Source organism: Micromys minutus (genome assembly GCF_963924665.1).
Source record: "Micromys minutus genome assembly, chromosome: 25".
Classification (NCBI taxonomy): domain Eukaryota; kingdom Metazoa; phylum Chordata; class Mammalia; order Rodentia; family Muridae; genus Micromys; species Micromys minutus.
In genome coordinates this window covers 4,345,540-4,368,392 of record NC_137960.1, presented here as the reverse complement: position 1 = coordinate 4,368,392, position 22,853 = coordinate 4,345,540, and the positions used below count along the sequence as shown (strand labels likewise).

At 56.4% G+C, this 22,853-nt stretch overlaps 1 protein-coding gene across 1 annotated transcript in view; it reads right to left on the bottom strand.

Annotated features, from left to right (window-relative positions):
• Positions 1 to 19,153, bottom strand: part of SCUBE3 (signal peptide, CUB domain and EGF like domain containing 3) — a 29,853-nt gene extending 10,700 nt beyond the window's left edge. Inside the window, exons 1-10 of the mRNA XM_080938345.1 lie at positions 18,781 to 19,153; positions 9,925 to 10,047; positions 9,181 to 9,306; positions 7,014 to 7,148; positions 6,171 to 6,296; positions 5,909 to 6,025; positions 4,213 to 4,260; positions 2,297 to 2,413; positions 863 to 985; positions 186 to 302 (exon numbers count right to left, since the gene is read on the bottom strand). Coding sequence (XP_080794471.1) covers positions 186 to 302; positions 863 to 985; positions 2,297 to 2,413; positions 4,213 to 4,260; positions 5,909 to 6,025; positions 6,171 to 6,296; positions 7,014 to 7,148; positions 9,181 to 9,306; positions 9,925 to 10,047; positions 18,781 to 18,865 — 1,117 coding nt within the window. The 5' untranslated portion in view covers positions 18,866 to 19,153. The remainder of the gene's footprint in view (positions 1 to 185; positions 303 to 862; positions 986 to 2,296; positions 2,414 to 4,212; positions 4,261 to 5,908; positions 6,026 to 6,170; positions 6,297 to 7,013; positions 7,149 to 9,180; positions 9,307 to 9,924; positions 10,048 to 18,780) is intronic.
• Between the last annotated feature and the right edge of the window lie 3,700 nt (positions 19,154 to 22,853).

Here is a 22,853-nt window from a genome sequence, read left to right as displayed (position 1 = left end):
AGGTGCTGTCCCCTGGTGCCCTGCCTCCTGGGTGGCCTTTGGAAGATGCCTTCGGTTTTATCATGTTGGCTGTAGATGTGACATGTGCACCCAAGGGCTTCTCATTACAAGCCAGCACAGGAATGCCAGGCATTTGGAGTGTGAGGATGAGGGGCTGGGAGACAGGAGGGTGCGAGCTGGCTTACCCCCACAATGAGTGACACCGTACAGAAGGTAGCCTCGGTGACAAAGACACTGAAAGCTTCCCGGAGTGTTGACACACACGTGGTCACAGGTTCGATCGAAGGAGCACTCATCTATATCTGGAATAGCAAGGATTCGAACCACCAAGTCTGTCGTGGGCCAGATGACCCATGCCCAGTAGAGGGCGCTGATGCTGGAAGAGACCCTGGACCACCTCCAGCTCTGTGGCTACACAGACAACTCCCTCTGTGCCCTTTGTCTGCGGTTTGGAGTTTTTGTTTGTTTGTTTGTTTGTTTTTGAGACAGGGGTTCTGTGTAGCTCTGGCCATCCTGGAACTCGCCCTGTAGACCAGGCTGGCCTCGAACTCACAGAGATCCGCCTGTCTCTGCCTTCCAAGTGCTGGAATTAGGTGTACTACCATGGCCCAGCATGCACTGGTCAGGGTCTGGAACCCATGGGCCATGCTGTAGCATGCCGCACTTGGAAAAACCTGGATTGTGGTGAAAGTTCTCTCTTGCCAAGCTGTGTGCTTCAGCATGGAGCTGGCCTGCAAGAAGGAAAGACTGTCTTTGCCTGTCTGCAACATAGCCCTGCCTCAGAGATGCTCCTGTGTCTACTAGGCTGCTTGGACTTTGGCATCCATGAAAGCTCTCTCCCCCTTGGCCCAAGCCTGCTCACCCTGGCAGCTCCTTTCATTGATGAGAAGCTTGTAGCCCTTCTTGCAGCTGCATTCGAAGCTGCCCACTGTATTGCGGCAGATGTGGTCACAGCCCCCGTTGTTTAAGCGGCACTCGTCTATGTCTGGGGAAGCAGACAAAAGAGAACGAAGGACAGTATTGAAGGCTAAGAGCAAAGGCGACAAGATCTCTTCCTCAAGGAGGGCCCTGACCTGTCCCTCTTAACTTGGCTGTCACCTCCTGCCTCCGTGTCTTCCCCGTTTAGGATATCTGGCCATTAATAACACTATCTCTTCTGAAGTGGAGTCTGAGGACCACCTAAGCCAGCTGTCTAGAGCTGTGGGAGCAGGTGGCCGTGTGCACTCCAGGCTGGTCCACATCCCTTCCTGTGCAGCTGACAGCCATTCCCAAGGCTGCAGGTGGGGCTTTCCTTTTCTGACACAAGGGCTGGGGCCCTGATTATGTGAAGAGTGTAAAGGGGCAGCCTTCAGGGAGGAGGGGTCGGCCTGAAAAGGCTGGGGGGAGAGGACTTCTAAGAGAGAGGGAGAAAGGCCGAGAAGACGATGGGAATGAGGGGCCAGGCAGGGGACTGAACTGGTGCGGTCTGGAGAGGCTCAGAGCCTGGCAGGTTTTGGTACTGGAGGGAAAGGGGCGGGTGGGCAACTTCCTTCCTGAGGTCAAGTTCCCCAAGCTGGTGGCAGACAGGACCCAGGCTACTCACCACTTGTGGAGGGGAGGGGCAGGGACTTCACTCTTGGCCCTACCTGTCAACAGCCCTTCCCAGCAGGAAACCTCTCTACTGCGGCTGGCTGACCTGCTGCCCCAGCCCTCCCCCCTCCCCCTTCTGCAGCTGTTGGGCCAAAAGACACAAAGACGGAGCCTGGTACTACTCAGTCGCACCCCCCCCCCAGACGTGATGAGTCAGCGTTTTCAAAATGGCTACCCTCCCCTTTATTTCCCATCGCCCCCAAATCCCAGCTCACTGGCAGGAGGGGAACAGAGTGGGTAGTGCAGGGACATAAGCCAGAAGGTTCCCGTGTGGGAGTTTCTTCTCATGTATTGGAGCGTATCCATCTCTGCAGCATGCACACCTATGAGCCAGGCTCGGGAGGAGCCTGCCCAGCACAGCCAGCAACAAGCCAGGATGCTGTGGGCACTTCCCAGGTCAGAGACGATTCCGACCCGCTGGGAAGATGTGAGGAATGCAGGCTGAAAACTTAAACCGCCACAGTCAGGCTCAGCTGCCCCTCCAGGGTTGAGACTCTTCTCCCCAGTACAGGGACAGGGATGCGACCAGGCCAGGAGGCAGCAAAGTGGCAGCTGGACTAATGTGTTCTTTGTGAGAAGAGCGGTAAAGAGATATGGCCACACAGGAACCCTGTGATCTCCCTCTGGCAGAGAGGTCTCTGTGTCCCTGTTCTCTTTGAGGTCTCACCTTTGCAGGTCTTTCTGTCCGGCTGCAGCATGAAACCCACAGGGCAGCTGCAGTGGACACCGGTCGCTGCGTCGTGGCACTTGCTGTCACAGCCTCCGTTGTTGACGGCACAGGTCTCTGTTGAGGGAGGTGTGGGTGGGAGTGGGGTTAGCAGCCTAGAAGAGTAGCAGACTCAGGTAGCAGGGGCCACCTCACGGGGGTCAGCAGGAGCATGAAGCGGAAGCTCCAGCCTCCCCTTCCTCCTGACGCCCACCCCTCAGGAGCGCGGGAAGCGCTGGCTCTGAATCCCTGCCCCCTCCCTACTTGATTGAAACAAGGTGGACAGCAGTGAGACAGGTACAAGCCAGAGCTGTCAGGCAGGAATGTGCTGGGGGCTGGGGGCAGGGAAGCAGGAGGTGAGAGCTAAAGAGGCTTGTCCTAGGCACTGAGCACTCTCCAGTAGCCTGCCAGGGAACAGAAGGGGCAGCCAGGTTTCTTCCAATCCGGGGGATGAATGTGTGTGTGTGTGTGTGTGTGTGTGTGTGTGTGTGTGTGTGTGTGTGTGTGTTCATGGTGGGCAGTCTCCTAAAAGGCCTGGTGGGAAGAGCATCTCAAGACCCTGAGGGCTGCCCCTCTGTTCACCCCCCTGACAGTGCGACCCTGGGCCTTCCTTTATCTCCTTGCCAAACCCTCATGTCTACCTGGACTAGCTGGCTCTCTAGTTCTTTGATTCTGCTGATGAGATAATGTTATGCAGGGTAGTGGGGGTTGGGAGGAGCTAAGGGAGAAGAAGAATCCAGAGAGAGAAGGTGGAAGACATAGACCGCTCAGAGCCATGTTCAGCTAGGCCTCTCCGGTCAGCTCAGTCTGCTGGGAGGCAGAGCAGGAGGAGAACAGAGGTAAACAGTTGCTTTGGAGAGTGGGTTCAAGGGACGGGCGCTATCTGCCCCAGGAGAGCAAGAGCCGGCACAGACCCTGAGTGCTATGGCTTGTCCTAGGCACCAAGCCTTCTCATACCGGGATCCTAAGGCCTGCATGGGACAAGAGAGTTGTTCTAAGAGTGAGGATCTCAGGCCCACCCTTGCCCCTAGAGTAGACACAGTGTGTGAGAGCTCCAAAAGCAGCTCACCTCTACCTAGGAGTCCTTGGCCTGCCCTGGTCTTACTGTGGTCTCCCTGAGGTCCTCACAAGGAGCTCAAGTCCAGACTCCCCCATAAGTGCTCTAAATTTAGAAAGAGGGCTCCCAAGGCCTGGAGTAGCACCGTAGTAGGGACTAGACGTTGTCTATGTGTAGATCCCTGAAGCGTCCAGGATTCCTGCAACCAAACTGGCATGCTATTCACCCCAGGCCGGACTGAGAAGAGCTACCCAGCTCTTCAGCACAGTGGCTGAGTGCAGGGAGGGGACACCACTGGCATCACCACACCTGAGAGCAGAAAGACGGTCACGCCCCTCCTGCAGAAGAGGTGGGCAGGGCTCAGAGAAGATGGAAGCTCACTTGAGACTGGCTGGTGAGAACATGGCAGAGCCAGGATCCAGACTCAGGTCTACTGAGCCCAGAGTCAGGCAGAAATCGGCTGGCGCCGGGTGCCGTGCTAATGGAAGGATGCGAGCATGGCACCCGACTCTGATACACTCGTCTCAGCGGAACAGTGGGAGCAGTGGGCAAGATGGCACTGGCCGCAGTGACGGAGCGGTGCAAATGGCTAGGAGGGGCTGGGGCCCTGAGAGGCAGAGGAAGAAGAGGAGGAGGCGCAAGAGGAAGGAGAGGCAGGAACCAGGAAGATGACCAGCACGAAGGTTCCTAGGTTCACCTGATGGGTCCAGAGCCCACGCTGCCAGGGGAGCCCTGCTGGGCATGCGGTTAGTGGGAGCCCCAGCGGGTTAGCCCTTCCCTAGCAAGCCAGTGAGTGCAAGGGGAGAGCAGACATATTTACCATTAGAAACGGCCTGAGTGGGCCCGAGCTGCTCTAGGCGCCTCTCCCCTGTTTGACATTGTAAAAAAGCTGTTTAGATTTGGGGCAGGGCCCACCCAGCACCCTCCACCCTGAAGGTCCAAACCACTAGCCCCATATGGTGATCCCAGGGATCCCAGATTAGCCTCACTCCTCAGCCTTGTCCTACCTGGTACCCTCAGAGAAATCATGCCCCCATCAAGGGACCATAAAACAGATGCTGGGTCTCCGAGAGAGCAGCTGTGGGTCCAACCCCACGTAGCATGCCAGGCAAAGCTGGCACGAGATGTCAAGTTTGGTATTCAGCCGCCTCTCAAATCCTTTCTGATCTAACTACACGCAAGCCTCATGTCCCCAGAACCCAGAGACATTTCCTCCTGCTGAGGCTGGTAAGAAAAGGAAGTCCAAGGCAAGTAGGCTCCTTTCCCTCAGGGCAAAGGGAGAGGGATGGGGAGGGAGCAGCCTCACTTGCTCTGTCCTGTCTTGCTAGCTGCTGCCCAGAGGACTCAACTGGGTGTTGGGTTAGAGAAGTCAAAGAGCAGCCATGTTTGAGAACATTGGAATGGAGACCCAAGGGAACCATGCCTTGTCCCCCACGGGGCCCCTGTCCTGCCTCATGCATCTTCTCCCTAGGGACCGCATGCAGTTTCTTCTGGAAGAATCTGGGTCTATATGAGTATGCCCAAGGGGTGGTGGGGGGTTTGCAAAGCAGAACCAGCCCTGACAGGAGAATAAGAAAGGAGCTGGACCAGCACAGAGAAGGCAAGAGAAAGACCTGAGCCTGCCTTGGGGTCTTTGAAGAGTTAGAGAGCAGAGTAGGAGAGCTTAAACTTCAGCAGCACTTTGAAGCCATGTGTATCTGGAACCCATGTGCTCCCTGTCCTGTGGCTGCAGTGAAGAGAACAAGGGGCGAGGGATGGACCAGTAACACCAGTAACACCAGTACCACAGAGCCAGCACACCTACCTCTGACTCAGGCCTAGCCAGAGCCCTTTCTCTGAGCCCACGTCTCTACGGAGACACCTTGTAGCGACGTGAGGAATTCAAAGTTAACTTTAAGGACTTAGCTCATTCAGGGTACCTGGAGATTCAGGTCAGGAACTCAGGGGGAAGGTTGCAACCAGTGAGGGGTGTGGGCAGCCACGGGCACAGTGGAAGCCAAACCCAGCGGATGCTGGGTGGGATATGGGACTGGGGCAGCAGGTGAGCGGTAAGAAGCGGGTTTGCTGGGGGGGGAGGGGGAGGGAGCTAGAGCCACCCTACTTATTCAGCCCAAGGCCAACCGCTTTGGAAACAAGTCCTGTGTTCTGGTTTCCGCAGTGGAGACACTGGCTGTGGTAATTCCCCTCACCAGCTAGTCAGCCAGAGTCTGGGCCAAGTGCTCAGCTGCAGCCGGCCCTTCAGATTTGGTTGACCAGCACCCCTGCCAATGGTTCCTAAACTGGTGGCGCTTCAGCGTGGGAGGGAGAGGAGGGTAAGACTCCTGGGGAGGGCAGATAGCCAAGTGTGCCCTTTAGTCTCTCAGAGTGACCCTTCAGCCTGTCCTCTTAGTGGCCTTTGTTCCAACAGCCAACATCCAGCACCTAGACTCGCCCCACCCCCCCGCCTCTCTCCCCTTGCGGTCCCCACCCCCACGCCCCGTCACAAGTGGCTCGAGTTGTTCCCTGGGCACACCCACCAATGCACGTCTTCCCGTCGGTATGGAGCACAAACTTGACGTGGCAGCCGCACCGAGGACCCTGCTCTGTGTCGTCACACGTGTGCTGGCAGCCACCGTTACCGTAGTTGCAGGTCACTGCGCAGAGGGAGGAGACATGTCAGCCTGTCTGTCCCTCGTGTTGCAGGTCTGCATGTCGAGGGAGTGCCCCACGCCCCCACTCCTGTCCTCTTTCGTCCCATCCCTGCCCTAAGCTACTGAGGCCCCACACCCCATGTCTCACATTTACAGTCCCGTTGGTTCTTGGTGAGTTCGAAGCCAGGGCGGCATTCACAGGCAATGCCCCCCTTGGGAGTCTCCCGGCAAATGTGGGCACAGCCGTGGTTCTTGTTCATGCAGTTCATTCCTTCTAAAAAGGGAGGAGGAGAGGCTGACGCTCCATCTGCACCTGGAGGCCTCAATGGGCTGGAACCAGTTGTGGCTAAGGACACTCTAAGGACCAACTGAGCCTGCTGCTCAGAGACTCTCGGGATCTAGGATCTCTTCCTGCAGAGAGCATACACTGAGACTAGAAACCTGAAGATAAAACAGCCATCAGACGGAGACAAGGTCTCTCTGTGTAGCCCTGGCTGTCCTGCAACTCACTCTAGACCAGGCTGGCCTTGAACTCACAGATCCGCCTGCCTCTGCCTCCCCAGTGCTGGGATTAAAGGTGTGAACCACCACACCTGGCCAGGCCTCAAGTTTTATTAAGCTCCTACCACAGGCAGGGTGGCATACTATGTGACAGGGACACAAAGGCAGGTTAGACCCTAGCTGGTGCGCTCAGAATACTCTACCCCCATGAGGGAAGGAGCATTGATGCAGGCTTTGGATGCAGGTGAGGCTGTCCCAGAGAAGTAGCCGCTTACAGACAAATCACGACAGGAATTGGCATCACATGGCAGCGGGGAGCAGAGAGTGCCCCCAAGCGGCTTCGCTCCTACAGTGGGCGGGTCCCAGTTCCACTCGCCTAACGTGAAGCCCTTAGGCTGTGGGTAAGGTAAAGGAGCGGGGAGTGTGGGACGGGGTGGGACAGGGGAAGCTGGGAAGAGAAGCCTGGGGCCCTTGAAGGCTGTGGGCTGACCTTCCGGCCGCTGGATGCAGGTGTGCTGGTTGTCGCTGAGGAAGAAGCCTTCTCCACAGTGGCATTCGTAGCTGCCCATCATGTTGACACAGCGCTGCTGGCAGCCACCATTGCCCTCCGCGCACTCATCCACGTCTGTGAAGACAGGGGGCTGGTGGGACTATGCCAACAGCAGCATAGACTGGGGGCAGACTGAAGAACACACACACACACACACACACACACACAGGGGCCCACCCTTAGTGTGAGCTAAGGTAGGGCGGGAAACACCCAAGCCTGGCCGGCTGAGGTGAGGCCTGGACTCCTCTCCCACACTAGTGAGACTGGGTCTGACCCCTCAAACCCGTGTTCTAATCCCAAGGCCCGCTTGGCGCTAACTGCCTGAAACTCCACGGAACCCAGTGTCCTCTTCTGGCCTCCACAGGCGCATGTGTGGTGCACAGACACACACGCACACAGACACCCACACACACAAACCCTGGGCCTAAGCGCAGAGGTCAGGGGAGCAGCCAGAGTGAGAGGAATCGTGTTGAAGACTAGGACGGGTACTAGTCACGCTGAGCAGCGATGGCGCACTAGCTCTGATGAGCAGCCAGGAGTCAGGGAGCCTGGAAATGGCTCTTTCCTCAGAGAGCGATATGGCTGAGGTGCGAAAGATGGAGGGAATGGCCGCTGAGCCACAGGTCCTCACGGGGCGAGGACTGGCCACCTCAGCCTTCCTCCCTTCCCCCAGGCCTGGGCTCACTGCCATATTCCTTAACTTTTCTCCTATTTTGGTTTAACAAAACAAAGCCTGGCAATGTGGTGTGGAAGGTGGCCAGGCCACACCCTGAATGGTAGAGGGGGAACAATAGGTTGCCCCGTAAGTCACCACCACTAGAGCCAAACACACCCCAGGAGTCTCACTTCTACATCTGGACTCCATCTTTATCCTGACCACTTCCCTCCCGTCCCTTACTTCTGAGGAAGGAGAAACAGAGATCCTTAAGTTTTCTTGTTTTTCTCAAGGGTTCCCTAAGAGAGGGGATGGTTGAGGCTATGAACCCTCACCTTAAACAGACCTTTGTAACTCTGACCCCCTCAGCACCGGCTTTCTCTTGTCTCTATGGTCAGTTCTTGGTGACAGGGACCCAGTGGAGGCCAAAGAACTAGAGCTGATGTCCACGGTCCTGTGAGCACCCCTTTCCTGTGCCCAGATCTCGGGTGAAGGGAGAGAAGGTGCTTCCATAGTAGTAGAGGGGTAAGGGGAAGCAGCCCCTGGGGAAGACCCGCCAGGGACCTGGGCAGCTGTGGTGGCCACATGCAGCTCTGCAGTAAGGGGGCTCCTCGGCCACGGTGCAGCCAACCAGTCACGTCGTTCTGGCCACTGCTGCCCTTTCCTTTGCTGACTCATCTACCAGACATTGAGAGAGGACCCCAGTTTCAAATCCTGTTAGAAGCTTCAGGTTTTCTACGTAGGGGAAACCGTCACTTGTTCAGATGACACTACGAGTTCAGCGGCCCAGGGATTCCATCCGAAATATTGCCCTGGGGACAGGTGATATCGGGCCAGACTGAGGCTTCGAACTGGAGAGGGTGAGACTGAAGACAGGAAGGGAGGCAAGGGACAGAGGCATCCAGGGCTCAGCGAGCATCGCCGGCTGAATTAGCAACAGTCCTCCTGCCTCAGCACCTGCTCTGTGCTAAAGCTGTGCAGAGCTTTTTACACATGCGCTCCTGATGAGCCCACACACTTTAGGACTTTGGAAGGGTCCTAACACCCACCCCCATGCAGTTTAGGGATGAGAAATCTGAGATTCTGAGAGGCTGGTTCACTGGCTCGAGGCTCCAAAGGTTCTAAGTAGAATCAGGATGTGGCTGAAGCCAAGTCATCTTTCCCATGCACACACACCATGCACATACACACCATGCACACACACACCATGTACACATATACCATGCACACACACCATGCACATACACACCAGGCACACATACACCATGTACACATACACCATGCACACATACCATGTACACACACACCATGCACACACACACCATGCACACACACCATGCACACACACCATGCATGCACTCACACATTCTGTTTGACCACTTCTTTCCTGCTTCCCAGAGGCACACACTGAAAACAGCTCCTTTCCCCACCAAACCCCCGACCCCCACTCACCCAGACAGTTGTGACCGTCATGTGCCAGGTGGAATCCGTCATAGCAGGTACACCGGTAATTGCCGGGGATGTTGACACAGTCATGTACACAGCCCGCATTGTCCTCCCGTTCACACTCATCCACGTCTGTGCAGAGAGAGCGTGAGCACACCGGAGGATGTTGAAAGTCCCATGCAAACAGCTATGCTATGGTAGTATTGCTGGAAAGGAGTGCCATCCCTGAACCAATATCCCCACCAGGTCCCAGGAGGCAACTGTAGTTCTCAGTGGATTATGTTAACGGAAAGTAGGGTGCACTCCGTCCACTGAAGCCTCAACTGTGCCCAGAATTGCTATTCCTAGGACACTCTGCAGTGTTTTTATAGCAAAATATAGGCTTGCTTGTGGGGTGACTTCCCAGTGGGGTTCACTGGTCCCGCCCTTTGCCCATGGCAGGTCCAAGCAGAGGCTCCTGTTTCAGGTATCTTCAGACTTTAGTTTTGTAACTGAGGTGTGCCAGCCCCAGACAGCTGTGTGGCTGGGCTATCAGGCTATGAACTGTTCCCACCAGCATGTCACCGTGGCTGTGTGATGCTTTGGTACCCACCAGAACACTGATCTCTGAGAAGATGCGGCCATCCTCCTCCTTATCCTGTAGAGGCTGCAGGCCTCTGGGAACTGTGCTGTAGCCCCACCCTACCCCCAGGCACCAGAGTTAGTTCAGTCCTTCCTGCAGGCTCCTCTTGCGGCCCCTGCCAGACTCACCTTTACAATGCTTGCCGTCTCCCGTGTAGCCAGACTTGCAGATGCACTTGTACGACCTCGGGGTGTTCTGGCAGATGGCATCAATGTGGCAGTGGTCCGTACCTTCCACACACTCATCTACATCTGGCAGGGGCAGAGAAAGGTACATAAGAACAGAACTGGTGTGTCTCAGGTGAGTTTGGAAGGTGTGTTCCCCACAGGCAGAGTCCCCGAGCGAGTGCTGTGCACACCTGAGTTCCCCTCGAGTCCCTCTGAACACGGTCAGGAATTCAAATGAGCCCTTACTGCCTCAGAAATACTCAAACCACGGTGACAGCTCCACCAGATTCTGAAACGCTTTCCTTCTGTTTGAATAGCACACGCGTGATGTGTCAGGCATAACCCAAGGTCCCCCTCGCCTTCCTCTGAACGCTTCAGGAATTCAAATAAACTCAGAGACCAGGGCAGAAGGATCATGAGTTCTAGGTTAGTGAGACCCAGTCTCAAAAACCCAGAAAAAGATGGAGCCAGCTCCTGGTTGTTCACCACAGCACTGAGGAACTTCAGGGGAACGCAGCTCCACTTGGGAAGATTTCTCTGTGGAAGGGGCAGGAGCTGGCAGGCAGGTGTTGGCCTGAGGAGTGTATTTCTCTGAGCCACCTAAGGCCAGGCAGAGCCCTCTCCTCTATTCCCCCTCGTTCCAGATCCTTTTTCCGACAGCACTATTGTTCCCCCCAGTCCGTGTGACAGACAGAGCCACACTAAAGCGATAGGCTCCTCCAGAGAGGGTGATGAAGACAAGGTCTCATTCAGCGGAAGAGGTCCCATGTGGCGGTCATTGCATTCAGAACCACCCAGGTGACTGACCAGCCAGGATAAGTGGCAGAAAGCAGAAACCGATATGTACCATGAGGCGTTAGGGGTGAGCCTCCACCCAGGCCTCACAGCAGAGCCACTCACCTAAAAATGCCCAAGGCCTCAGACACTGGACTCAACACATCTGATTCTAACGAGCAGCTGGGGTTGAGAACCTCTTCCCGGTCTGAGGAGGAAGAACCCATGTCTCCTCACTAACGGGAAAAATGGAGCGCATGGATTGAAGTCTGCCAGCAAAGGAGTGGAAGCCCGGGCACGAGGCTGGCATGACTCCTGAGCTGCAGAGAGGGTCTGTTATAACGCAGATTCTCGGGCCTCGTCACCTCCCCAGTGACTCCAGCTTGGCTCCTCGGCTGAGGAGAGGAGTGTGCGGCAGGCACACTGGCCGTTCCTGCACTCGGTAGACACAGCTCTGAGTGTTAGGATATCGTCTCCACTCACTGCCCACCTCAGCCAAGCTCGGCAGCCACGTGCCTGCCAGGCTGTCACCGAGGAAGCACGGGCTGACCTGGAACTCATATCCCCCTGTTCCAACCTCTCTAGTGTTGGGATGGCAATTGTGTGGCGCCACCCCGGGCTTCCTTCTCGTCCCCCCCCCCCCCGTCCTTAGATTTCCCCCATACAACAAGGGATGGCGGCTCCTCTGCAGAAGAGGCCGTTCACTTGCTAATCTAAGTGAGCAGCCGGAGCTGGAGTGGATGAAGTGGAGGGCTGAACACTGGGGGACGAGGTCCCTTCTGTCTGCTGTGGCGGTCCCCGCGGGCCACATGTGACCGAAGAGCTAGCTCTAGGGGTTCTGAGTAAGGAACACTTCTGGGGCTGGCCCACACGGGCACCTCCAGAGGCCCCTTTCCACAACCATCTCAGCAGCGCCTGTCCCCATGTGCTGGGGCTTGGCTCCTGATGCATCAGGCTCTTCCCTTTGTCTCCCCCTCAAGGTGGCCCCCAGGACCAGAGCAGTGGTGAGGCCAACCACAGCAAGAGCATGACTTCTGGCTGCCTCAGGCTCCTCCTAGCCTCAGCCGTCTCCCTAGTCTCAATGCTTTCTGCTCTGGGAGCTTTGGAAGGTGTCACACCCTGCTCCTACTCCCTCAGCACCAGCTACTCCCTCACTACCAGCTACTCCCTCAGCACCAGCTACTCCCTCAGCACCAGCTACTCCCTCACTACCAGCTAACCAGTTCCCCACATCCCACATATCACCTTCTTCCCATTCATGCTGCAGGCCCAACCCATTTCTGTTTTCCAAGACTGGCTCAGAATTGTCTGCCTTGACCCCGGTAAGTTCCGGGGCCCAGGGGGGACTCTACTTGCCCCCCTTTGTGGTCCCTGCTGAGCCACGTAGCTAACTCTCTGACGCTGTCTCATGTAACACGGTCCACTTCTCCTGTGGCCAGTCTCCTGCAGAGGAAAGGACCTTCCAACTGTGTGGCTGAAGTTCTCTGGCCCGAGGCACAGAGCAGGGAGACAGGGCCCTAAACAGGACCCAGCATTCCCACCTCTGCCAGGTCTTCAGAGCTCTCCCTCAGCACACCTGCCAGCCCAGAAGGAGAGGGACCGCTGTGGCACACCCCGGCAACGTCAGCTTACCCGTCCTCTCAGAAGCTGTTTACCAGATGCAAGCCAAGCAACACTTTTGGGCGTGAGTCGGTTTAGGCTGGTGGTTCTCGGCTCAAGCCTGGGGAGCCTGGGGACCTCTGAAGACCCACGGGTGTCTAGACCCAGTAAGTCAGGACCTCCCTCTCTCTTCTAACTCATGTGAATAAGTGATTTGCTGGGCGACACCCTGGGGGCAGCAGCATGACACACCATGGGAAGAGGTTCGAGACTGAAAGGCTAGTGCAGGCTTAGCGCCAAGTTTGAGTAGCCTTGAGCCAGCCTCGGAACACACCCACTTCCTCCCCTGAAAACCAGTCCCAGCACCATCCTAGGAACTGCTACCAAGCACCTGGTGCCACAGCGTGTGCGTGCGTGTGCACACAGTGAGTGCTCATTACTAGCCGCCTGTCACCCTCCTCTCCAGCAATCTCTAGGATCCTTGCTTCATGTTAACTTGGTGCCATGAATTCTTTGCGGCCATGGCTTCCTGAATCTCTGAGCCCACAATAGCCTCTGGCAGAGCCACTCACACCTGAGCACTCAGCAAATGGCTACCAAGTACCTGCACAAGGACAAGCACTAGCCGGACGGTGAGGGCAGAGTAACCCGGTAGTGAAGGTGCTCTGTGGCCATGCTACACAAATGGCGGCTGAGACGTCACCTGCGGTATTTCCCGGGCGAGGAAGCCTGCCTCTTTACTCTCCTTTGACCATTTAGCCTTCTGGGAAACAGGGGGGTCCTAGGGAGTTTATTCTGAGGAGCAGAGAGCTCACTGAGTAAAAGCACCATGCGACCTGAACCGATATCCCCAGAACTCATTTAGTGCCACATCCAGGCCGGGGCATCTCTTGTCTGAGTGTTCCTACAGCAAGATGGGAGGCAGAGACAGGAGAGTCCCCGGATTGCCTGGCTTACGGCGCAGCGCGGTGAATGAGAGAGAGACCGTCCCAAGCAAGGCAGAAGGTGAGAGCCGACCCCTGAGGTTGTCCTCTGATCTCCATATGTGCACCACGGCAGTGTGCCCGGAAGTACACAGATTTAAGAGAGCACACGGACAGCATGCTGGGGGCCTTAGACATCCAGGCAAGAGGAGACTGCTGATGGTGGGCGGTAGGAACTCAGGCTCCCTTTACCCTCTTGAGCATCAGCAGGCAGCAGACAAGGCTTATTAATGGATGGGAAACACCTAGTGAGGTTTTCCTAGGAAAGAACCAGCAGCCAGTGTAAAGGCAGGACCTAAACCCATCCCTGTAAGTCTTCTTCTAAAAGTACATGGGGGGTGGGGAGAGGGAGAGGGAGAGATCTTGCTTCCCCTGGCCTCAGCTCAATACTTTGTTTTAGCCTGAAGCAAGCAACCAGCACAGAGCATGAGATGAACTGAAGTTGGCTGGTGGTTAAAAGCCAGCGCACAGATGCTGGGACACGCAAGAGGGAACCAGGGTAGACGGGGGCAGGCAGACAGGCGAGGAGAGGGTAGGCGGACGAACGGACAGACGTACGGACACGGTGGTGGGCAGGTGTCGCAGACCTTGAGATTCACCACTCTAGGGCCAAGCAGCTGGTCAGTAACAAAAACAAACATCAGGGGACACAGGTTCCTGCTGTTAACAGCTTCAAACCGCCGGAGGAAAACTCCAAATAAATATAATTAGAAACTTGTAAAAAAAAAAAAAAAAGTCCTCTCTGTAAACCTGCCCCCCAGGATCTACCCTTTAAGCATCCCATCTTTCCACCACCACCCCCCCCCAGAGTCCACATAGCCTGGTGCTGTACCTCACCCAGGAATTCCTTAGACCCTGTTTCTTATCCTGCATTTCCTACGGGCCAGCAACCCAGTTTGCTCCTTTCAGTGACCACAAGCCGACAGCCCCAGGCACAAAGCTCCGAAATCCAAAGCCTGCAGCTCTTTGGGGCTATGGTTCATTACAGGGAAAAACCATTGGCAAACCAAGGCCCCTAGTGCCCCCGTTCAGGGGGTCATCGTCCCACTTCTGAAAGCCAGCTGTGGATCCCGCTTCCAAGTCCAAAGCAAACCCTTGATCTGAGGAGGAAAGGGGGTGGGGCGGGGGAGGGCAGGAGACAGATCATTCGTGGCTACCACAGGGTAGGACACAGAAGTGGACACAGAAGCACACACATGCACTTCTAAGGTAGCTAGCTGCTCACTGGACACAGGACTGTCAGATGAGAAACTGAGGTGGGGGCAGGGGGAGAAAGGAAAAGTACCAAGTAATCAAGCCTCCAGCAGGCAGAAGGTGGAGAGGGCCTGGCCTGTCGGTGAGAAACCAGGCCTCAGGACTAAAGCTTACCAATATGAAAGAGTTCAGTAAAACTGGCGGAACCCCAGAGTTCCTAATCATAGGCCTTGGCATTTGTCAAAACTCACACCTTATCTTCTGCCCACCTAGGGCCTCCCGAGTCAGGCTTAGAACGCAGGCTGATGGGGAAGAGAGTGTCTGGCCGGCAGACAGAAAAGCAATGTCCCGTCTTTGCCCAGGTGAGTAGCCCATTCATCCCTCCAAACATCCCCAGGGCTGACTGTTTTCTCCCGGAGCTCCAGCACTGCACTCCTTCCCAGTCTCCCCAGGTCTGGGCCTCCCGTAAGCACTGCCAGCCTGCCTCAGAGCAGTTTCCAGCCCTGACAGGAACTCTTTCTTACTGAGTGGTCATGTGCCCACACCGGCACACCGAAGCAGGCCGGGGCAGCAGAGACCAGGGTGGGTTCTGACAGCTCCTCCACCTCCATCTTCTCCAGACGACGTGAAGCCACACACTCCCCTCCCCCACCCACAATTCAAGGCTCCGGATCAAGCCCCTCTCCTCCAACTAAAACAAAACGCCCACTCCCTCCCCCCCCAGCCCCCAGGCACCAGAGTGTCACACGCATGTGTTCACACACAGAGTTATGCACACACACGCTCACAGCACCCTAGTAGTGCACACCTCATTCCCAAACTCACACTCGGCCTGCCTCCATTCACAACAGGTCCGAGCTGCTCACATCTCAAACCGGTTCTCATGGTCTCTCAGATTCCAGAAGGTTCCAGAAAGCATCTCATCTGAGGGCTCCTGATGACTCTTGCCTTTCTTGACCTGTCCTGGTTGTGACTCCCAGATCTTTTAGTGCCCTCTCTCCATTCCACCCACAGAGACTCAGGGGGATGAGAGGGGACAGGGGCAGGAGACAAAATGTATATCCTCCTAGCTCTGGGCTTGCCCCACAACTATACACACCAGCAACCAGAGGGAGGTCAGAAAGGTTTCTTAAAACTTTCTTAAAATTGGGATGAGCTTAAGGAAACAGATAAAACAGGCTCTAAGAGTGGGGTCTGTCCATCCGTCTGTCTGTCTGCTCTCTCCAGTAGGGCCTCGGTGGGGCACAAGCAGCAGCGGCTGCCCGAGGAGCCACCCGCACCCGCTGACAGGGTTACGGTTTTCATTTCATATTTTAGAGGGAGGGGCTAGGAGGAACAGTCCCCTCACTGTAGACGCTGGCCACAGGAGCCGGGGGGAGCAGGGAGGAGAGGGAACAGCCACATTAAAGAGGAAGAGAGGGGTGGGGGGAAAGGAGAGAGACACATACTCCCAGACAGAGACCCAGAGACAGAGAGACACTGTTCAGCCCCAGATGAACGTCCCCTCAGTCTCGGGGACGGTGTGATTTCTAAACGGGTGACTCTCAAAACTCTATCCTTAACAAGGAAAGAAAACTACCAGGCAAAGTGGATGGCCAACCTGGCCGTCCCAGGCCCGTCCCAGAGCCTGCCTGGGGACAGGACCAGTTCCCCTGGAGGCCCCAAGACCTTTTCATTCAGTTGCAACCTGAGCCCCAAGTGAGGATTAGGTCTTTTTTAACGATAGCTGTCCTCCCATCGCTGCTCCACCCCCACCCCCCCAAAAAAAGCAAAGCAAATTAATGCTTTTAAGTTTACAATTACCTTGGTTATCCAGTCTGTCTACTTTAAGACACACAGACAGGCACTTGAAAACCACTCAAAACCATGTACCGGGCAAGCTCACCCCTCCCCAGCCACAGCAGCTGACCCCCACCCACTCATCCACTAGGACAAAACCGGCAGCACTCCTGATCAAAGAAAGAGCCAGGTTCTTCGTAGACACAGCGGGACAGGGATGCCCCAGTGTTGGCTGGTGTCCCTGTCTTCTGTGCCCTTCTCCCTCCCTCTTTTACTCTTAAGCCCAAGCTCTTGTTACCCCACCCCACCCACTGCATGGCTTTGACCCTCTCAGAGACACAGATGTTCCAGGGGTGCAGAATCTCTTTTCAAGATGCCTGCTGAGGGAGCCTGTAATGTCCAGACCCTCCGGAGTGCCACTGAAAAGCTCGTAGCATCAAAGGTGAACTCCCTCGCCCTGGTGATAGATGGGAGGTATGTCGAGGGGGCACCGGAGGCCTCCCAAAGCCCACAGCACTATGGGTAAGCCTGAAAGGCTCAGACCAAATAGTTCTCATCTTCCCTGTAACATCTACCTGCAAATTTGAGTCCAAGGAAGGCTCTGTATTCCAGCAAGCCTGTTGTTAGGCAACCTTTGATGGACAGGGTTTCACAGATTTCCTGAATGGTAGGGTTAATGAGAGGTTCCATTCTAATCCCAGCTAGACTCAGAATTCCTAAAGGGGGCTGGGGCACAGTTACTGCAACCCCACCAGGGCATGACTGCCTCCACTCCAGCAGAGTGTCCCCCAGCACCCAGTGGGGTATCCAATAAAAGAAGGTGCCCTTGAGCACCCAGACTCCTCCTATCCGGGCAGTCTGGTCTCCAGGCTTGAGTTTTTGGTTCCCCAACACCTGTCCCATTTAGGGGTCTCCAGCTGCACCTGGAGCCCCTTTAATAGGCTGCTTCTCCTCCTGCCCCCCCCCCAGCCCCTGCAGACACTGGCTCCAACTTGAAAGAGGCCCTTATCTTGTCTCTAGATTACTGCACGAAATCCGTTCCTTCCTTAGACTAAACTCCCTAGCTAATTCCATGTTATGAGTAAGTCAGCACGCACTACAAAAGCCAGCTTTGTTTACGAAAACACACAAGCAAATCCACTGTGGGAGAGGGGCTGTTCAGGCAGCGGCAGCAGCGGGCTGTCTGGTAGGAAGGGCTGCAGAAGCAGCAGTTTGGGGCTGGGAGGAAGTTGGGGTGGGGTCTGGTACTTGACAGCTGAGGGTCTCTAGTGTTTGGTTATGTTAATGGGACAGGTTGGAGGGGGCAAGGGAAGGGGCAGTGTTTTGGGAGAGGAGGGAGGTGTTGGCTTAGCACCCTCTACCAACAGTGAAAAGTTAGTGGCATAGCCCGGCTTAAGACTCAGGCTCCTGGACACACTGACGTGACTGACGGACTGCCAGACAACTCAGACTTCCTCAACTCCCAAGTTCAACTTTCCTCCTGGCTCAGACATCTCTTCATCCCTGGCTGGCTTCAGGAGCCCCTAGGACAATAGGCAGAATCTACCTCCCAGGCAAAATCTTGCTAAAAGGAATTTTCTTTTTGTCCATATAAATCTCTTTTGGGTGAGGACAGCGTGGGGGGAGGGGTACAGCAGGTCAATGGGGGAGGGGAGGTTGTCCCCAGAGAACTGTGGGACACCGGCCTGGTTTCTGCCAGCGCAGCCTTGGGACTGGCTGGGCAGGGAGCTCGGGGTCAGGGACCGGGGCAGGAGGGCCTCCCAGTCTCCCTCTAATTCCTAGAGGGATCTGTCAGAGCTCCCAGCCTGGAATTTTACTTTGTTATTTTAATGCAATTCTGACCTGGATTTAAATGGAATTGGAAACCCCAGGCCTTAATAAATAAATATTATGATAAGAAATGAAAGCCATGCGAGACGAAAGGGATCCCCCCCCCAAAAGGCAGAAACGCAACGTTCGTGCCAGAAGGCAGTCACAGACATTTTCTCCTACTGCCCCCTACTATTCCGTGACAGGCAGCCGGTTTCACCACGAAAGAGCCTGTTTTTCTTTAACATCCTTCTACTTGATAAGACGGCAACTTCGAAATTTCGGCCTGACTCTGCCTCTTGCGGGGAGGGGGGGAGGTTACGAAGTGTATAGCATGGTTGAAAACTTCCTCCCCTTGGTCTCAAGTTCCAAAAGTGAAGTCACTGGCAATGTTTGAGAGAAGATTCTCTCTGGCCTCAGAGGAAGATGCTAGATGGTGGCAGGGAAGCCGGCAGAAGTGCGTGCTCCCTTCTGCTGGCCGCCCCCACTCCCCCCCACCCCCAGGCGCTATTGCCTGTCGCGCAGCGCCCGGAGGTCTAGTCGTGGCCGGGGAGTCCCGGGCACAGGGCCGGGTCCTGACAGCCACGCACTGCCAGGCACCTGCCCTAGCCCCGCCGTCCCGCCACCCCGCTGTCCTGTCGCCCCGCAGCCCCACAGCCCCGCGCCGCGCCTCCCTTACCTTGCGCAGCTTTGCCATGCTGAGCGGCGCGCGCGTGGACCAGCAGGACGAGCAGGCAGAGCCCGGGGACGCGCCCCGAGCCCATGGCCTGGAGCTCCGCGCGGCGGGGCCGCGGGGGTGTCGCAGCCCCGGGGAGGGCGCGAGGCGGAGGGGGAGGGGACTGGAGGGCGCCCCGCGGAGGCTCCGGGCTGGGCGTGGGGAGCGCGCGGTGGGGAGCGCGGGCAGGCGCGGGGCGGCGGCCCGAGGGGCGGCCCGGGCTATCGCACCCGACGCCCAGCTTCGCCCGCAGGGAGCTGTAGCTGGAGAGCGAGCGCGCAGAGCCCGAGCTGGGACCTGAGAAAGGGGAGGGGAGACGTAGAGCCTAAACACGCCCTTTCTGCCTCTTTCTTCCTCCCTTGCTTTCTCGTCTCCCGGGCTCCGTCTGTTTTTCTTCGCCTTTCTCCTCCTCCTCTTTCTCCTCCTCTCCTTGCTCCTTTTCGTTTTCTTCCTCCTCCCCTTCCCACTGCCCCTCCTGCTTCTCCTCTCCGTCCTCCTCCTCCTCCACCTCCTTTTTCGTGCCCCTTTTTTTTTTTTTCTTTCAAAGGGGGCCTCGGCGTGGCGGCCGCTCCCCCTGCGCGCCCGGGCGCGCGGCCCCCTCCCCAGGCTGCCGGGCCGCTGCCTGCAGGAATTTACAATCCGGCGCTGGGGGAGCGGGCCCGGTCTCCATGGAGACGGCTTCCCCGGGAGCAGGGAGGTCAGGCGCAGACCGCGCACAATCAATGGATCAATGCAAGCCCCCGCTCCGCTCCAGACCAAACAGCACCGGGGCTCCGGCTCCTCCGCTCTCTCCCCGTGGGGAGCTAGCGGGGGAGCCGAGGGTGCGCCCCCAGCGCTCGCACGCCAGGAGGGCCGAGAGGCGAGAGTCTGCACGCGCACCTCGGCGGGGAGACAAAGAGGGCGCGAGGTGTCCGGGAGGCTGGAAGGGCTGCACCTCGGAACAGAGACGGGCTCGGACTCCGGGCCAACTAACGAACCTTTAGCCCTAAAGTCACGCCCACCCTCTGGACACAATCCTCATACTCAGATGAATCTCGGCTAAAATTGCCCGGCTCCAGGGCCGGCTCTGTGGGCGCTGAAGGTAGCCCGCTGAGACGCCCTTCTCGGCGTGGCTCCTACATACAGTCTAACGCTCAGCACACCGGCAGAGGCTAACCCCGATCATCTCGGGCACACACAAAGGCTCCGTACAGTCTCTGCAAACCGGCTTCCAGTGCTAACCTCACTGGCAGCAGAGGATCGGTTTAGAGACACTCTGCTGAAGGAGCGAGTTTCCCCCCGGGGCCTGGACACTGTCCCCCTTCCCCCTATCCCTTCAATCGTTCTGAGCCAATTGTACCAGGCCTCGGAGTCCTGCTTCAGAGTCAATTTTGTGCAGGAAAAAAAAAATCATCCCAGGGTACCCAAGGTCTCCCTAAAGATGACTCAGTTCTCAACCCCTTGACATTGGCAGCAGGCTCCTGCTGGGGTGGGGGTGGGCTCTGTCGGCCTGCTCCTTCCTACCCTGGGGAAGAGTTCCGCCCTCCCTTTAGCAGGGATTATGGAAGAGGAAGAGACTGAACAGAGGCTTTGACTCCCCAGTCCTGGCTCTTGAGACAGATGCCTCTTCGCTTCCAGTCCCATCCCGATTTGCCTCAGTTTCCCCAGCTAGAAAGGAGGGTGGGTTTGTTGGCTAGAGGATGCGGAGGGGACGCTGCCCCCGGGAAGCTAGGAAGAGGCATCCTCGAGGCCCCTTGTACAATGAGAGAGATGGCGCGGGGGAGGTGAACACACGGGTCATGGGAATGGAGTGGAGGCCACAGAAAGGTTGGTCAGATGACCCCCAACACGGTCCCTCCAGCCCTGTCACTCCTGAGATTCCTCCCTCCCCCATTCCTCTGGTAAACCCCTCCCTCTGGAGCAGCCTTGCCTGCTGCCACCAATTATGTGGAAGCCGGAGAACAAGTTCAAACTTGCCATTCTCTTTGCCCCAAACAAGGGGAGAGAGAGGCAGAGGGAGAGGGAGAGAGGTAGGTAGCCAGACAGTGTCTGGGGAGAACGGGAGAGAGCCGAGATGCCCCAAGGTGGGGAGGGAAGTTTGTCTCCCGCCCTGCTTGCCCTCACCTCTGCCTTCTTGTAATAAATACTAAGTGTGCACCCGTCTGCATCCTGAGGCAGCCACTCCTCCCACCCCACAACAAAGGTGGGCTTGGAGGACTCTGCAGGGGTTTGAGAGTCTTCTGGGGCGGAGCCCCTGAACACCGCTGTCCCCCTGGAGTTTTGGGTGGGAGGGGCGGTGAATGGCATGTCCTTCCAAGCCACTGCATCCTCTGGAAGCTCTGATGTTTGACTGCGATTCCTTTCTGGTCCCACTTTCCGGTTTCCCTCTGACCATCCATCCTCTCTGCTCCTCTACAACCCAAGGAGCTTCTCCCACGCATCTGCTCTCTGCCCACCCCCACCCGCCCGCAGTGTACTCCTCTACGCTCCAGAAGATTCTGTGAGGTTAGTAGCAGGGGGTCTGGCCCTGGCACCGTGAGTTGGGGTGTAGCCACATTGCCCTCTGCTCTGTCAATTACTGCAGATTTCTGCAAACTCGCTTAGACTCATGACCGCTAGGAAGATACACTGAGTTGTTAGCAGCTTGTTACAAAGTGACCAGTGCCCCCACCCTGCCCCTCCCCACTCACTGCCCAATTGCATTGTTTAAATTTACCTTTAATTTATTTCATTCACCGCCTCCCCCACCGGCTGTTGGCTGTTTTGTTTTCTTGAGAAGGTGTCTCAGGTAGCCCAGGCTGGCCTCAAACGCCTTATGTAACCCAGAATGATGTGGAAGTCCTAGCCCTCCTGCCTTCATCCCCCAAGGGCTGCCATGACAGGTGGCAGTCCCCACCTTGGCTCAAAGGGGAAGCCAATCCATGGGGCTAGCCTGAGAGGCAATAGAGTGCACTGGAGAACAGGTACAAGCCAGATTGGGCTGTCCCACCAGCAGTGTCAAGCCTTGCCACCCAGCTCCCCTGGTGACTTCATCATTTCTTGGAATCCCAACTGCAAAGTGACAGTATCCCTGGAAGACAAGATATATACTTGGGCTCTTGCCACCATAAACTGTAGGGTTAAAAGAACATGCAGGTCAAGTTTCAGCCGGGTTAGGTGTGTGTGCACACGCACGCACGCACGCATGCATGCAGGCGGTGGCCAGAGGCCAACAGTCAGGGTCTTCTTCAGTTGCTCTCAATTTTCCGTTGTGGGTGTACTTACTGGTTTTTCAAGACAGACTTCCTTTTTATAGCCAAGGCTGTCCTAAAACTCAAACCAGACTGGCTTCGAACTCAGAGATCCTCCTGCCTCTGCCTCTGCAGTGCTGAGATTGTGGGTGTGGCCTGCAGCAGCTGACACTCTGGTTTCTGTAGAACTGGGTCCTCAGACCTACGCAGCAAGCCCTTGACCACTGGAAGCGACTCCTTGGCCCTCAGCCCAGTAACATCCATGACCTCTTGCTAGAGATCTAACAGCCTCACAGGGTTCACAGTGGGGAACACCTGGCACATTAAAGCATCCGGTTAGAGGTCATGGTTGCCACCTCCAGCACCCGGGCAGGAACAAAGGGCTCCAGTGTTGGATGGGTGATGGAGCCCAGCAGTGCCTGGGACGAATCAGCCTGAGGTCAGACTAGGCTTTGATGTTTGGGGTACCAGCAAGGTCAACTGGGCTAGTGTCTTACAACCCCTAACAGGTCCCTGTCTGTCACACATTCCTACCAAGAAGGTTCCAAAAATTCCACGCATTCCAGTGTACTGCCTTTATCTGTGGCCTTTCCTCTTTACACTAAAGGAAGAAGGAGCTCACCTGACCCTCCTGCCCTGCCTCCTCATGCCCCCTACCCTACTTTAAGAAGATGCAGATGCCAGGACTCAAAGTAGAGCCCCCAGCCACTATTCACTGAGGGTGGCTTCCGTGCCAGCCCTCTACCCCTCTACCGCACGCTCCAGCCAAGGCCTGGGAGGCAAGAATTTTAATTAATAGCTCGGCGCTTTAGTCTGGGTGTTGAACTT